The sequence below is a fragment of the Amblyomma americanum genome, chromosome 1, assembly GCF_052857255.1.
Source record: "Amblyomma americanum isolate KBUSLIRL-KWMA chromosome 1, ASM5285725v1, whole genome shotgun sequence".
Lineage (NCBI taxonomy): Eukaryota > Metazoa > Arthropoda > Arachnida > Ixodida > Ixodidae > Amblyomma > Amblyomma americanum.
In genome coordinates, this window is record NC_135497.1 from 184,409,052 (window position 1) to 184,425,324 (window position 16,273).

Here is a 16,273-nt window from a genome sequence, read left to right on the forward strand (position 1 = left end):
TTTTGTATCTTAAGATCGTATCGTAGGCAAGGATCAAGTCGCTGGAGGAGCGCGTTGATCTTTGCTCTGGTTTCTTCATCTACGTGTTGTGTGGGATAACGTACCTTTTCCTTAGTCGTGTTCTCGACCTGAGCCAAGAGTTCGTAAACTTCGGCCTGGAACTTCTGCCTTTCTTTCTCGGCCCTGTGGTAGAAAAGAGAGAAAATTTTCAAGCATGTGCGATAGGGCAATTCTCATTTTGTGACGCCACAATGCAATTGAATTAACTATCAATGAGAGATAACGGCGCATAAAGACTCTTAAGCGCTAGACAATGTGAAATATTCGTTAGTTTTACAGCTTATGCGCGTGCGCTCAAAAACACACAACTCGTGTTGTGTTGCTCTACTGTTTTGTTTGTTTGTTTTTCAAAATCACAATAAGTGGATCGAAACAGCTTCCCCAACCTTAGTAAATCAATCACCAGCGCTACAGTGCATTTCACACGAGCTGAATGAAGCTAGAACTGCCTCGTTACATAGGATACAAGATTAAAATGCGGTACATGCATAGCTTGTGCCGGGAATGTACTTGTGGCTAGAATAAATAGGAATCATTCGTGAAAAAAGCTTACTAGGATTCGGTGCCTGTATCGCATGTAGTTGTGTGACCGCGAGCGTTATCTTTAATCATTTGAGAGGTAGCTCAGAACTACTTCGCGTGTAGACCATTTAAGTTTCAAGTGGTGAACACTTCCAGATTAAAAGCGCTGCGCCACTGACTCAGAGGTGCTACGCTAACTTCATACATTTCTACGGACCTGTCAGGCTCGTAAGACACCCTTATGGCGTTTCCTAACATTTTATGTGTCACAAAAACACCTTTTTTCAGTTAAAGTAGAGTATTTATCATTAGAACGTGGTAATTTAGCGATACGGCCCACTTGAATTCATCCTCTGTGTTCCTTTATGAGTCGACCGAAACTGAAATGGTGCATTGCTAAGGGACTCACAACCATAATGGACAAATGAAAAACCGTTTTGCTATGCTTTTCAGCGAGCTCAAAAGCGAAAGGGCACGCACTTGCTCTTGGCCTTGGTCATAACGTCCAGCTGCTCCTGGAACTCGGCGATGGCCTCCTGGTGCTTCTTGCGGAGGTGGTGCGCGGTCTCCTCGCTCTCCAGGTGCACATCCTCAAGCAGCTTACGCAGCTTGGACAGCTCGGTGTCACGCTTTTTGTTCATCTCGACCACAGTCTCCGAGGAGCCCTCGGCCTCTTCCAGCCGGTCGCTCAGCTGCATCAGCTGCACCGTCAGGTCCGACTTCTCACGCTCGATCTGGGCGGAGAGAAAAAAGACGGCAAGCGAACCATGAATAAGTCTTCGAAATACCACATGGGATTGCCGCGCCGCGTGGTTAAAACCGCAGCACAAAGCCAAACAGTGCGCGCGCCGCACACGGCTTAACAGTCCGTAACGTAGCTCCGCACCGTAAAAATCACTCCGAGCGATAGTTTCACGTAGAGCGAAGGCTTTTCCTGTCTATTTTTCTTCGTTTCTTTAAGGTGTTATTAGCTACTTTTTGGTTTTTGTGAGTAAAGTCGAAGGTAGACTAGCCCTCAAAGTCACGCGGCTGCGTGCCGACTCAGAAAACAAGGAGATCTTACTTTTTAGGAAAAACTGCATGCGTATATGCTTAGCTGTATTTCGGCAGTATTGGTGTAAAGACTCCTTAGGTTTGTTGTAGAAACACACTTTTCAATCTACCATTAATCAGTAACTCAGAACTTGCAAAGGTATTCGTATTTAAACCTAATGTTTACATCAACGCGCACTCGGTGATCCCTGCATTAGCTGTCGCATAAACGGTACTGTAGGGTTATTCTTGTGATTGCTCTAAAAAAGCACAAAATTTACTTAAAAAGCTCGTTACGGTAGAGCGCTAGTTGCCTCTATATTGCTCACTGCTTTCTGCAGGTGCAAGTATGCTGCTAGAAGGAGAAAAAAAAACTGTCTATAGAGAGTAGCAAGCGCAAGAATAAAACGTTTTCCGTTTTCTCTAACCACTGGCAAACATTGTGTTCAAATGATGAGGAGATGTGTGCTTCAGTTTTTGCGCATTTTATTGTTTTGCGCATCCTAGCCGACTCACGTAGAGTTCTTCACAGCCAAAAACGTTGCGGTAATTTCCAACTTTCCTCAGCTTCATGTCCGCGCACGCAAAGGCAGAATATCAAGGCAAATGCTTATATTCCTTTATAGGCTGAAGCATGCAAGCTTCCGCACTTACCCTTTGCCTGAGCTCCCGTTCGGACTCGAGGTCCTCTTGAAGCAGGCGGAGCTTGTCCTGCAAAGCAAAAGAAGGAGCAGATATTAGTCGCACGGTATCACTGGGGCGACCTGGGCATGTCATTAAATCTTGCACACCACATTAAAATATCCGGTATCGTATGTGCATTAGCGTGCTGACTAGCATTTCAGCCTTTTACACACATTCAACGAGCGTTCATTCATCAAGCGCATTAACGGCCTTCCCTATGCGCTGTAGTTCATGCCGTAAGTAAGCGCCCCTTAAAAAGTCTCACATGGCGGTAACACTGCAGAAAGACGCCTTTCCATTATAACACGCCTGACTCGGTGCGAACTCTCTTATATATGGGACAATGTTCGAGGCACAGAGTTTCTCCCTGCCGAGTTTTCGTTACCGCTGCGCTCCCTACCTCCCCCCCCCCCCCCCTCCTAATCAAAAAGAAAGGAGGCATATCTCTCAGTGGTAGAAGCAACCGATTGGGCAAGACCTTTTAGGGCGCTCAGAACAAGCGCTATGGGCCTTTCTTTGTCCGACCATTCTACCGGTCGCATGGGTTTCCTCACAGGCTATTTCGTTTCGTAGCTATGGCAGAAGGTCGGCTAGTGTGCTCCTTCCATTTCTGATATGTTACTGATTTGTTTCTGTCTTTTTGCCTGGCGTTCCCGGTTGTTTTAGAGTTGTTTCCCTGAATGAAATTCTGATGGTCCTGAGAGCCTTGCGCAAACAGCCTAATCATTGAGCTGCCGCAGAATTACTCTCAATTTATAAATACTAAATCGGTCATGCGACAATCAAATATTCTAATCTATGCGGGCCGCCAGTGGGCGCTGTAATAAACATATGGGCGGAGAAAAAAGAAAAGGAACAGGTTGAGGGCACGCGCACTTCGTCAAAATTAATAAAGAGAAGCGCGCAGGCAAAAAGTGCGCAAAAATATCGCGTCTGAACATAAAAATCGAGGCAAGCATTCTTGACTTTCCCCCGACGGGCGCGTGTCAGGAGCGTACTAATGTTGGCAGCGGTGGTCGCGAGATGGCTCCACTGACAGGCAACTCGATCTCGGGGCGGCGGGACGGAAAAGGCCCGGCCGGAGTTTCGTTTATTTTTTTTTTTTAGATCCAGGCTCCTTCATTTTTTTCTTTTGCTTCTTCTGGTTTTCCGGTTTAATTTGGTCTTCCCTCCCCCCCTTTTTTTTCTCCTGTCCTCTCTCCGCGTTCTTTTTAATGGCTTTTGTGGAATGCATCGCGGCGGTAGAGCGCTATCTTTGTCGATCTAGCGTTACGCTTATTAGGTAGCCATTACCTTACTCCGGAATGAAAATCTTCGTGTGTTTCGCGACCCAGAATCTTCTGCAATCAGCTTTTAAAGGGGGTATCACGCAGTAAAAGATGAAGAGCTGACATTGCTTCGCTGTGGCTTCTCTTTTGTCTGGTCCTCTTTCCGCGTAACTTAAGGTTCATTTATTCGAACCTCGCTTTCGTTCTTTTCGGTTCTTTTTCGCATGACGGCATGCTGTCGTGCTTTGTAAAGATAATGCGTTTCTAGCGTCAAGAAAACAGGGTAAAAAAGAGGAACGAATGAAGGGGAGGGAAGGAGAAGGCTGTCTTACGAAAGCAGTCTGGAAATCGAGTTTCACCGTAGGACGCGCACGCACAAGGGAAGGATCCTCTTTCAGGCAAAGGGAATGCACCGCTGGCCTTTGTGTCACTGCCTTTAAAAATGTGGTGGAAATGCGCGATTGAGTTCCTTCTGTGCGACGGATTCGTAAGGCGAACGAAGGCAGGAGTAACGTATAATCGACGCTGAACGAGATTTTTTTGTCTCCTGCCACACTGGCGGCTTTGATGCGTTCGGTGATGTGAAGATATGAAAAACTCGATTGCCTGATCGGCGCTGCAGTCATGCGGTGCCTTCATAAAATCTAAGCGCTTCTTGTGTGTGCCATGCACCTTCATACCCTTTAGTGGTAGCTGCCACGCTACCAGCTGTCTCGGGATTAGTGCTGATTCAACATGACTTTGCAGACTGGTGCAAAGAAGTAAAACAGAGAGCGTTTACACTATGCATAATTCAAATCATGCTCGCTACGGAAGCTCCTTGTGTCTGCTCTTAACTGTACTTTCCATGTAGCTTCTCATTGTCGCCCCCCCCCCCCTCCCACTAGGCCTAAGTACTAATTTTTTCGAATAAATCTTCGCACTGTTGACTTCAGCTGGTAGGGTAGTTTCTGAAGGGTGACTTCGTAGGTGCGCTATTACAAACCGATCAACAATGTGTTTAAATATAGGTTGCGTTCAACTTTCGTTAAATTAGATTTTTTGCGAGCATATCGGCATTGAAGACCTTGTATGGCGTAAGATACGCGATCATCGGCACCGAATGCAGTAACTGCAAACTTTTTTCTCATTCGGCTGACCAATAATAAGGTTATCCCGGCCTGGGCTATGAGAGCCATGCTGAGTGGGCGTACGCGTGAGCTGAGAGACTCGGATATTGTTATCGCTTCATCGCACTGAATTATGCCGGAAATCGTGATGATTTAATTGCCCTGAGGCACTTTGTGGAGCGCACATTTTGGTTCCCACTGAATTACTGAACTAAATTTTCTCTTATCAAAACAGCGAGACATGAAGCTATCAGTGCTTAATTATTGTAAAAGGGTTGACGGCACGTTCCTTCCAACCGAATGCGTCTTCTTTTGAAATTTGTGAGCGTTGAAGTCACCTGAGCAAGCACTACAACAGTTGGTGCGCTCTCATTTGAAGTCGTTGCGCAGGTCAGGCATTTCTTTCGCCGAAGGGCCTCGATCGCGCACTCAGCCCTGGCCGCGGTGTCTGGCGGACCGAAGGGATGGGCAGCAAGACAACCGTAACTTCCCGATTCGTGGAAATCGGCGAGCGCGCTGTTTTGCCCGAGCTCAATGGGGCGTCGAGGATGTCCCGACGCGTGAAGGGGAGCTCATCTTCTTCCGATTGCAGCGCAGGCCAAACTAGGGAAGGCCCCGCCGGTGGCGTAAATAGAAGGACATGCCGGAGGTCGGCCGGAAAGGACGACAGTGACAGAGGTCGGCGAGTGACGTGGCGGCGCGTTGTGCTCCACGCCGCCGAGACGGCCGAGGAGGTGCCGAGCCACCACCACGCTCTGTTTCCAACCGGCAGCGCCGCCACCGCGGCCCGGGAGGCAAGCCGAGGAGACCTGCTGACGTTTATAAATACACCCGGCGGGATCTCCATGCAGTGGCCAAATTTAGCGTCGCCGCCGACGGTTCCTCTGCCGGTGTGCCGGCGCGCGCGCTTTCTTGGTGAGCTCACGCCCGATCGCTGCTCACCCGTTCCCCGCCTGAAATTTCAGAGCGGCCCCCGTGGGCTGCTCGCCCTCGCTGGGGGTCTCGCTCGCGCGGCCTCCACCCTCTTTTTACCCTGCGCCGCAATCGCCGTCTGCAGGGTGCGTCCACTGCGGGCAGTGAACGCACCAAAGGCAGTATTCGCTCAGACTGTCTGAAAGAGTTCCGCCAGCCTCACAGGTTTGCCCAAAAGGCAAGAGCGCTGCTTTAGTCGTCTGGCGTTGCATTTGACCAGTGCAAACGGCCGCTATTAAGGAAACGACGTTTCAGGCGATTGCCGTCCTCTAAATGCTTATTATATCACCAGTTCTGTTTTAGTTTTTGTTCCTCAACGACTGAGAAGTAGAAAGGAGTGTGTTCGTTGCTTCAGGCTGCGACAGATCCGACATGGGGACGTCAGCTCATGTTTGAAGCTCGAGCTGCATGTACGTCCTTCACAGACTTCTGTGCCTTGCCAGTCGCTTGTCAACCAATCGTTTGCTAACTAGCCACTCACCCCGAAAGATAGCACAATAATACTGATGCGCTCGAATGTATAGTGTACTATGACCGTGGTTTCGTTGCTTCTAACGAAAGCTATTTATTCCGTCTGGAAGTGTAGCATGTGCAACACTGAAACTAGTGTCCATAGCGGTCATAAGCCTCTGACGTGTCTGTACCTAAGGACATGTTGGCACAGCTTCTACCCTCGTGGTCTTCGTGTGACTTACATTATTTCTTATTTTTGTATAGAATACTTCCAAGTAAAGTATATAGTTCATTCGCGGTTTACGGTAAGAGATGAAAATGATATCAAGTCACTAAAGCTGTGTTCAGTTAGTTTTGTTGATGGTAACTACGATTGCCTCTTAGGTTTCCTTTCTCGGTCTTCATTGCAAGTGCACATAAGAAACGATCTAACTTGCTTCATACAAAACGCCCATGGCCAAATTCATGACTTCACATTGTTCTTATGCCAGTAAATAAGTACACAGAAGGACGCAATGCTCTATTTATCAAATTAAATGAAGCAAAGTTCTTAATACCGTATCACGCGAACTGCATTACTTGTTTTTCTTTTTTTGTACGTAACTTGGTCATCCTTTGCAGCAAGCTCTGGTAACCTTTTCTTTGTCGCATTTCGTAATGAGTTTTGAATAAGGTTTTCCGGCATACTATGTATTTCACAACAACCTTGTAATTCAAACTGAGAATGTAACTGCGCGTGTTTTCTCTTTGTTATAAGATAACAGCTGATTTTGAATGGCAGAGTTTGTTTAGAGGATCTTGTATTTGCGAGTAAATTACTGCCGTTATCGTGCTTTAGCGTCTGAATATGATTCATGCTATTTACATCTGTTGCCACTGTTATGCTGTATCCCTCCAGCTCACAGAGACAATGGGACAACCGTGACGGTCATTCTGCTTTTTTTTTTAGAGAAAGGGGAGATTGAGTAGCTGAGGAAGGGGTGCCGGTAGCGTGGTTGCCTGAGGCTCCTTCTTGCCTTGTCGGCTAATTGCGAGGCCTCTACCGGGCACGCTCGACTAACCTGGTGCGCAAATCGTCTAAGACACGGGCTAATCCTTGCTCTTTGCACTGGAATGAACGGCTGCACACTAATCACGTGCCATGTATCAAACTGTTCGTTGGCCTTTCAGGCATTATCAGCTGCGAATTCTCCAGCACCGTATGCCAGCCCAGCGCTTTAATATTTCTCGATGACATGTGCTGAGAAGGTTGCGTGTTACCGAGCCAATTTCTAGCTTTTTGAGAAACGTCACGCGTCGCGGGCCCTGTGGGATAGAGCATCCGTTACTTCCCATGCACGTCCTTGCCAATAGTTACTCCGACCACATACAATAAATACTTTTCAACCCTTACGCATCGACTGCACGCTCGTGGTTCTCTAGCAGCCAGATGTGCGCGTGCGCTCAGTCTTACAGCCACATCATCTCCAATTCCCAGCTCGGGAACCACTTCCCGCGAAGTAGCAGCAGAGGTGGGCATGGTGGCAGATCGCCGAACGAAAGCTGCAAAGGCATCCACTAGGTTCGTCGTGTTGCTTTTCACAAGGGATAGTTCTTGGGAGAAGTGCCCTCCTGTATAACACTGCGGTAGACTCCGCCGTCAGGCATGTCTATAGTTGTTACGAATGCAGACAACGAACTAATCTTTTCGCTTTGTTAAACGAGCAGTCTTATGCAGCAAGACGTCAGCAGACGGGTGTAACGGTTGTGTTTAATTAGCGTCGACGTAGGTGACCGTAAGAAATATCACGCAGCAATGACTGCTTTCCAAGTGCTTTATATCAGCTAGACACCTCCATGAACGGAGGCGCATTTTGGGGAAGCTTGTTTCGCTAATTGACGGTGCCTGAAAGTACGAGCGCTAACTTGGTTAAGTAATTGGCTTAACGCAATGTTAATCACTCAAACGTTTGTCGCTAAATGCGCCTGAGCTGAACTGGCCAGCATCGAGCGTAGCCAGTACACACAGGCACTTGCTCGAGATGCGGTGTGAGCCAAGTGGTGCCACTTATGCAAGACCCCGCATGTCCCGGGAGCGCTCGGGCTGCAAGAGAAGCCAGCTGCTTTCCCAATGCTCCCTCATAATTTCCAAATAGAGACACGCTGTCATTGGACGCTAGAGGCCACGTGCTTTTTCACACCCACGAATGGGCTGCAGCGTTCTGGAAAAGGCGCCTTGATGGTCGCGGTCTCACGAAAAGACAAAGAGGGAGCACATGGCAGTGGCACTAGCGCCACGTCACAGTGTGGAGGATCAGCCAATCAGCGTTCGCTGGGACTGCTTCATGAATCGCGTAAAACCTAGAAATTCTCCCAGAACAAGCCCTTGCTGGCGGTCTGGCAGCGCTTCTGTTCGCACAAGACTAGTCTGGTCATTTCAGAGAACATCTGTGCGAGTATTTTGGAGTGCATGGTGAAAACACAGCTGTGCCAATTGCCCGCAGAATAATAACAACTGCAGTAATTCTGGCGGGCAACAAACTACAAACGCTCTCGAAGTTTGGTGAGAAGCCTAATAGCTTACAATTTGCTGATTGAGTTTACTTGTCCCCAGCCGCTGGCAAGGGACTCGTTTAGTACAAAATGTCTCGCAAACACATTCTCTTCTTCAGTGCACGGAAAATTTAATCCTCCGTAGAACACTATTGTGGATGTAGAGAGTGGAACTGCATATATGAAAATATTTACCTGGGCGAAGGACACTGCGTCTAGAGCATCTTGAGGGTAGTTTAACTGCCATACTAAACGTTGGTTTCTTAGTACTGTCACTAAAAAAATAAATTGATAGCTTCTTCCTCGGTATGCACGTATATTAAAAACCTATACGACTAAGCAAAGCCATTACCGACTTTCTACTTTGTTACAAGTGCCACCAGCACAAGACGCGAGCCCCGAAATTTGACGCCATGACCAAATCAGGCGACGTAATTTCATAGATGCGCTAACAAGTGCCACGTCTGAATTTTGCAAAACTGAGAGGGGGGAAAACAGCAAGATTGTTTTCTGGAATATTCCGGTGCAGCGTTCGTTGTTTTCCTTTGACTGTTTAGACATCAAGATACATATGTACCCATGCGCACGAGGCCCCTGACTAGTCGACAACAAGGGGGAAAAAAGGTTCTTTTTTTGTCCCTTCGGTTTTGCTTCGCTGCATAGTACAATATTCGCTTCTATTCATTCTGCAACGGCCGTATTGGACGCATTCCACCAGAGCAAGTAGCAGAAGTTGTGCCGTCCACACGCTGTGCTCGAGGTTAGGAATAATTCCCGTGTTTGGATAGAATTACAAAGAACAATAACAGCTATGTGTGCAATCTGTTCCGCCGAAACAAGCCCAGCGTAAAGCAAGCTTTGCAATTGCTTATTTCGCCCCATTGTTGAACGCTGCGCGAGTACACGCCGGGCGACAATGTTTGACCACACCGAGAGCGGGATTATGATGTCCGCGAGTGCCTGCCAACGTTCCGTCCAAGTGCGAACGATGTACGATAGGAGTGGGAAGATAAGTTGCATATATGAACGTACTACTAGGCTTCTTATGAAGATGAGGAGCACACAAAGCCGGCCTCGGTTTGCCCCAGTTTCTCGGTGAAAGGACTCGAAAAAGTCTACTTCTTGCGGCTGATTATTCGTCTTTGCTTGTCGATGCAGTTACGACAACTGGGTGTCCTAGATTAGTGCCTACGTTGTTATGGATATTGCTTTTTGTTTACTAGTTTTTCTGCTCTTAGATAGATCTTGTATTAACAAGTACGTACGTTTGCATCGTGCACATTTTTGGAGGCTTAAAATTATGTACTTTCAAACCTCACCATACCAGTCGCAATTTTTGGCAGAACCTACCCGGGAGGAATATCGTGACTCAAGCGCATGCCGCCGAGTGTCATCGTGAACTGTTCTTCAGCAAGTACTTCGACGCGTTAGTCACATGCGGTACGTTCACCGCGTACATTTCGTGAACTTTCGTTGGGAAAGCAGAATCGCACTCCGAGCGCCTGTTTTAGTAGATACAAAACGAACCTTTCACCCAGAAGTTTAGCGTTAGTTACCCCTACCCATGCGCTGTGCTGATTTTAAGAAGATAGCGTTGATATGTATGCGTTAAGTGTTAACTGTCCCCTCCTTAAGCGTAACGCTGCGCTGCTTCACCAAGGCGCCACCTCAGCCTTTGCCGCCGTTTCGTTCAGGAGGCTCGGCTTTGTCAGGAAGACAAGCCTCCAAGCTGAAACGCTGGCGGAGGATAAGGCGAGACCGAGGTTCCCTCGTCCCAAGCTACAAACGGCGTCGGCGAAAACTGCCGCCGGCGACCGGTGTCCAGCCGTCGCTACAGACCGCGGCCCCCGCGAGGGAGGAGCGGCGGTTCGTCGCGCAGCTGGGCAGCGGCAGGCGCTCTGTGAATGCCTACCTCAAGCCTGGTGAGCGCGCCGAGGTCGGTGCCATATTCGATGGAGATATCTCCAGCACCTCCGGAGCTCTTGTACATGTACTTGCTGCTCCTGGAAGACGACATGGTCGCTCTTGTTCAGCGGAGCCGAGTTCGTCGAAATGGAGTCGAAGTGTGGGCAAGGCTGGGGTCCGCGCACCGGGGAACCAGAACTCACACACCACACCAGTGAGCGGTAAGAGCCCTCGACGTCGAAGTGAGCAGGGCCCGGGATCGCCACTTGAAGGTCCTTCCAGAGGGCTGACTCGGCCGCGTGAGGGCGTGCTGGTCGGCTGCAGCCAACAAGGTGCTCCTGCTGGGCTTTGGGCCGTTGCTTTTTTGCTGCGCGCCCGCCCGGCTGCAAGAGGGCGGCTCTGGGCGGCCCGTTTTGGGACTCCGCGCTCTGAGCTCGGATTTCCCGGACCGGAGCCCTTTTTGGGAAGCGCGCCGTTGGCCCAGTGCGCGAGCCGCGGGCATGCCTCCGAGGAGTCGGCGCTCGGCCGCCGGCGCGCGCGCCGCACAGCCGCTCGCGCATGGCCATATACGCGAAAAGAGAAAGCGTTTACCAGAGCGGGCAATCGCTGCCACGTTCAAACGTCATCGCGTGGCTGCGAATAAGAAAGCCGTGCACTCGGCCGCGATGAGGTCATGCATCCGAAACGAGCAAGATGCGGAAATACCGAGCGAGGATTTGCGGCTCACACTGCAGGACGAAAGGGCATGCTTGACGAGCATGATGAATGCAGCAGGAGAGGCTTATTGTGTTGCAGATATTTTGAAGTGTTTATTTTCTTGGAAATAGAGACCATCTTGAACAATTTCAGTTGTATGCAGCGTTGCTGGGATGAAACTGGGGAGTGGGGCAGAGCTGTTGAGCGAGGCGAAATCTGCTTCAGAATATTGTTAATAGTGCAGTTTGTTTTTTCTTTATTGTTCTTGCTTTGTCTTTTTTTTTTCATTTCTGGGCGTTCACGTACTTCGCGCTAAAGGTCTCTGGCCGCGCTGAGGAGGCTGACGTAGTCAGCGCAAACGTGCCCAAACGGTGCTGCGCGTCAATGACGCCAGTGGCAGCGTACCCCAGCCTCGTCAGTGGACGGGGTGGTCCCTCAAGCGCGCGTCCCCTGCTGTCTAGGGCACCGATTGTTCCCAAAGAGAGCGACTGGTTCTGCTCGTGCAGACAGCCGCGTGCCCTCGCAGCCGAAGCAGCCCGGCTGGGCGTAAATGACACCTCCCGCTGTCCAGGCACCGCACACGTAATGGCACACCTGGCTTCGTCAAGACGGATTTGGGAGACCGCCATTTTGGAATCACCTTTCCCAGCAGCGTCTCGGAATGTGACCGGCAAAACTCGAGACTCTCCGCTCAAAAACGTCGACTTGCCAGGGTTCGTCCCTTCTCCCCCCTCGTCGGCCACGCGCGCTCTTTTCTCCCTCTCCATCCTAACATCCTTTCCTCCACTTTCTGCGGGTGCTTCAACCGCTCTGATTTGTGAATCCTTTAAAAATAGCCCCCAGCGTTTCTTTTTTGTTCTTGGCCTGCGACTCCTTCACGCGTATTTTTACTTTCCCTTCTTGTTTCCGCTGCGGCTCGCTTGTGGCAACTTGTCTTTCAGTCTCCAGCTCCTGTCTCCACATTTTTTTCTATCTTTCTACGAGCAAGAAAGAGAAAAAAATTAACACCTAAGTTGAGGTTTTATTTTTTGCTTCTTTCTCTCTGCTGCTTTCTGAGTCGGGCCCATCGTGAAAGTGGAGGCAAGCGTTGGTGTCACCGCCGTGGAGTCATCCTCACTTATGACTGGTGTTTTCACTTTTGTCTTACTGTCGCGCTCAAATTGGAATGCCCAAGATGTGTTTGCTATTTTTCTTCCAAATCTGCGTCCCTGGGTCTAGTGCCTAGTGCAGCTGCAATGCTAGTATCCAAAATGTGCCTGGAAGAGCACGAACGAAGGGATATTCGCTGATAATAATTATTTAATTCTAACCTGATTTGTACGCACTTGTCGTCTTGACTATGTTCGCAGCTGGCTTTTGTTAGTTTTCGCCTTCGTGGCTACGCCTTGGAAGCTAGGAGGCCTTCCGCCTCACAGAACCTCCCGTAGCGGTTCCTCATTATGCGTGCAGCCAGGACGTCGAGACGTCGAGCTACCAGCAGCGGCTTTCCTGCCGGGGTCCACTGCAGCACATGCAAGGTGGCTCAGTCTGGCCTCGAGTGCTGAAGACAGCGCGACTCAAGGCAGCATTCTTGCCATCAGTAGCAGCACGTCGTCACTGTCGCCACGATTCCCCGCTGCCTGAGAAGCCTCTTCAGGACCAGCAAAGAACTCATCTCCGATGGTGGCAGCATGCACTCCGTGAGACAACGCGTAAGTCTCCTTTTGTTGCTTCTTTATTGGTTGACTCAGGCGTACGGTGATCAAACGTGACGACAAGCCGTTTGATTGCCGAGCGCCTCCCCAGTCAACAACGATGTGTTTGTTCTTGTCGCGGTTACTTAATGACAGCCAGGCTTGGAACATCGTAAGGGACATGGGATGAATAGTACGGTTAGCAAGCTAAACTCGCGAACTTAAAATTGTTAGAGCAACGTGTCCGCAGAATTTTATTTGTTTCTCAAACGCACTTAGTGTTCGTACCGAATCGATCTCGAAGCCGTTTACTATACTGCTGTTATCACACCTCATCTTTCTGTGTGGGTGATTCTTGTTAAATTCTAACATGTTGGTGGTTGTCGAATCGGTTCGTCGGTCCTTTTAGGTCTGAGTGCAACACAATGGCGAGTGAAGCGCGGCGTTGTTGCGATATCCTAACTTCGGCCATGGTACTTTAACGGGCCATGCATTTCCAGTCACTAGGGCTTTGCGGTTTAGTCTCTATCGAAACTTGGCCACGGCGAAATGAAAATTGGATAGGCGTAGCGCAACAATACTTTCCGTCCATTTTATTCCGTTCTATCACACGCTACTCCGAAGCTCTGGCTGCACAAATAGTGATTGTTCCGACGGTTAAGCCACTAACGCTGAGAAAAACGAATATAATTTGAATAGAAACACCGCATGATGTCTACCTTGTTTTGTCGGGCTCTGAGCGCGAACCCTTCACCGCTCTGAAACCAGAGAAAAATGCTGTAGCAATTTCTGAGCCAGCCTGACCCTTACGTAAAGTTAGGGTTAAATCTTGATTGGCTGCAGTTCTTAAGCTGCTGATTGAACAGTTATGCTGATATTTGTTTGAGATCAGCGCATGCAAGAGTTGCACAAGGTGTGGCCAAGAGCCGCTGTACAGTTTGCGACAGGCTCGGGACAAATAAAAAAGAATTACCGTCAGCGATTTGGCTTCAGTTCATTTTTAATGCTGGTTTGCCACATTGCATACCATTGCATACCATTCAGTGTGCAAAATCTCCAAACCAATACTAGAACATTTTGAGTTTAGCCCGTTGTTTTACAAGAGTGAATACGCAGTAATACGCTCTTGCGCGAAATGGTTGCGGACAAGTGGCCCAGTTGTTGTGGCAAAATTTATCCGCCGCCAGTGGTCTTGAGGGAATTCTGTCTTCTAATTCTTAGCAGTTATGAGAGTCTATATTGTGCCTTTTGTATTTGGTTCTCTGCATCCTAGCTGCGTTACTTCGTTAGGTGACGTTATTTTCTAAGGTATGCGGGAGGTGCATCGCACCTCACGAATACTTACTGCTAGGCTCGCTGTATCTATAGATCGCCGCCACAGAAAATATGACGCTGCAGGCGATGCAATTATTTGTTCGTGCGCAGTAAGTGAGAGCACTAAACGCCTTCGGCCTTCACGACCCCCAGCACGTCCATGAGTGAAAGTGCTCAACCAGTACGGAACAGCAGTGCTAAAAAATCGAGCAACGTAATAGAGGAGGGCAATTTTGTACACTCGGCTTTCGCGACTGTCCGATCTACCAGGGCACTGCCTTGCTAGGCTGGTTGGGGCTCTTGCAGAGCGTGTCCAGCCACTCGATGAAATAGAAATTCCGAAAAAAAGCAGTGGGAGCTCATTGCTTAACAGATTTGTCATCTTTAGCGAAGAGCTAGAGCACTGCATTGCAGCCAACTTGTGGTGCTTGTACTTCCACGGGCTTCCTCTCTTCTAAAAAATGACATAACTGACCACCGAAGACGACGCAACGACGAGCCGGGAAAGATGGCTTGGAACAAATGTGAACTGGACACCGTCCATGGTTCCAACACGGCAGGCCACCGGGAGTCATTTCTCTTTTCTTTTCGCAGCTTCACCCTGATCTTCTAAACCTCCACATGCTCCTCCCACCTCTCGCACGACCGAGTTTCTTGTTTCTTCAACCGCGTTCCCTTCGTTGTTCGTCTAAGCCGCGAGTTGTCCCAGCGGAGTGAAGCCTGGAAACGCGAGAGGTTAATTATGTCCTGGGCTTTACTTGGTTCCCGAGGCCTCGTGCTGACGTTGAGTAGCTGCAGCGCGAGCCATTAGAGAGCCCCGCGCAGCTTCCGACGCGAAGCTCGCCTCCTCTTGACATAACGCGAGTCGCGAAGGGGCCTTCCTCGCGATGTCGCTGCCTTTCCCATATTAATTCAGAGAAAGCGTCGTTTGTCACGAATGTCTCTGCGCTCGTAGCCTCGTTTCTTGTAGTTGTTGCGCTTCTCCGCGCCCGAGTCCGTTCGGCACTCGCTCTCGCTTGCCCGCCCTGTCCGTAAGGGCTTTGCAGTGCGCCGCCGCCGGTGACGCTCCCAGCGCTTGTCAACGGCCGCGCGATCTTCCTCGTCTGCATTATTTTTTCCCCACCCGCGGCCCACGTATAGTCCTGCCGCCGTCGCCTTAGGCGTGGCACTGTTCCAGGAGCCCGCGGTACTACTCCCGGCGGCTGCCTGATTCTGGCCGAGATGAGTCAGCGACAAGAAGTGGATGCTCCCTCTTCTGATTCACTAGCACGCGACAGCCTGTCGAAACAACAGCCGCTCCAGTATTAGTCACCACGAGTAGCGACGTGAGACCAAGTAAATAAAATAGAACTGCGTAGAACTGATCCGGAAGCAAGTCAAAGGGATTTCGGCTCACCACTTCAGATTTTCCTCGACACCTTTTGCGGGCGCGGGCGTGTAAGGGAATGCTGCTTCTATCTTGTTCAACAACGACCTGGTCACTGTGGGAGGCTAAGCGGAAACATCGTTTCGGGACTGATGACAGCAGAGAGTTTCGTGTCACTTAAAGACGCCGCGTGCAAGAAAAGACAGGCAGTCATCAGTATATCGTGAAGAACTCACGAAAACTGCCGGTTCTGTTCGATTTTTTTTTCGGTGAGGTGCTCAATTATGATTTAAGTGAAAGCTAAAATAAAGAGTTAAAAAGTGCTCTGCACCCCCCAAGGCGTTCCAAGCCGTGTCTGGCTGGGCCTGAGTAATTCTAGAGAGTTCTCCCAGTTGCTATGAAGCCAGACTTCTCGTCTCAGCTCACTGAGTGCCGTAGCAACACTATAGACTGTAGGGCACACTGTTTTGAAGAACTCCGAATTAATTTCGACCACTTGGAACTTCCAGACGTGCACCAAAATCGCAGTACACGCGCGGTTTTGCGTTTCGCCACCTTTGAATTCCGCCCCAGCGGCCGGGAACGAGCTCGCTAACTCGTGTCCAGCAGCCTAACATCTAATAGATGCAAAATATCAGACCGGGTACGTTAACCTTTCGTTACGTTTTCTTTTGTGTGTGTACAATA

General features: G+C 49.5%; 2 protein-coding genes across 2 annotated transcripts in view; one reads left to right on the forward strand and one right to left on the reverse strand.

Moving 5' to 3' along the window:
* Positions 1–10,903, reverse strand: part of Prm (Paramyosin) — a 31,266-nt gene extending 20,363 nt beyond the window's left edge. Inside the window, exons 1-4 of the mRNA XM_077647982.1 lie at positions 10,545–10,903; positions 2,269–2,325; positions 1,063–1,316; positions 105–183 (exon numbers count right to left, since the gene is read on the reverse strand). Coding sequence (XP_077504108.1) covers positions 105–183; positions 1,063–1,316; positions 2,269–2,325; positions 10,545–10,649 — 495 coding nt within the window. The 5' untranslated portion in view covers positions 10,650–10,903. The remainder of the gene's footprint in view (positions 1–104; positions 184–1,062; positions 1,317–2,268; positions 2,326–10,544) is intronic.
* A 551-nt stretch (positions 10,904–11,454) lies between these two features.
* LOC144114333 (uncharacterized) overlaps positions 11,455–16,273 on the forward strand; it is a 35,470-nt gene continuing 30,651 nt past the window's right edge. Inside the window, exons 1-2 of the mRNA XM_077647983.1 lie at positions 11,455–11,946; positions 12,683–12,924. Of these exons, the coding sequence (XP_077504109.1) occupies positions 11,618–11,946; positions 12,683–12,924 (571 nt within the window). The 5' untranslated portion in view covers positions 11,455–11,617. The remainder of the gene's footprint in view (positions 11,947–12,682; positions 12,925–16,273) is intronic.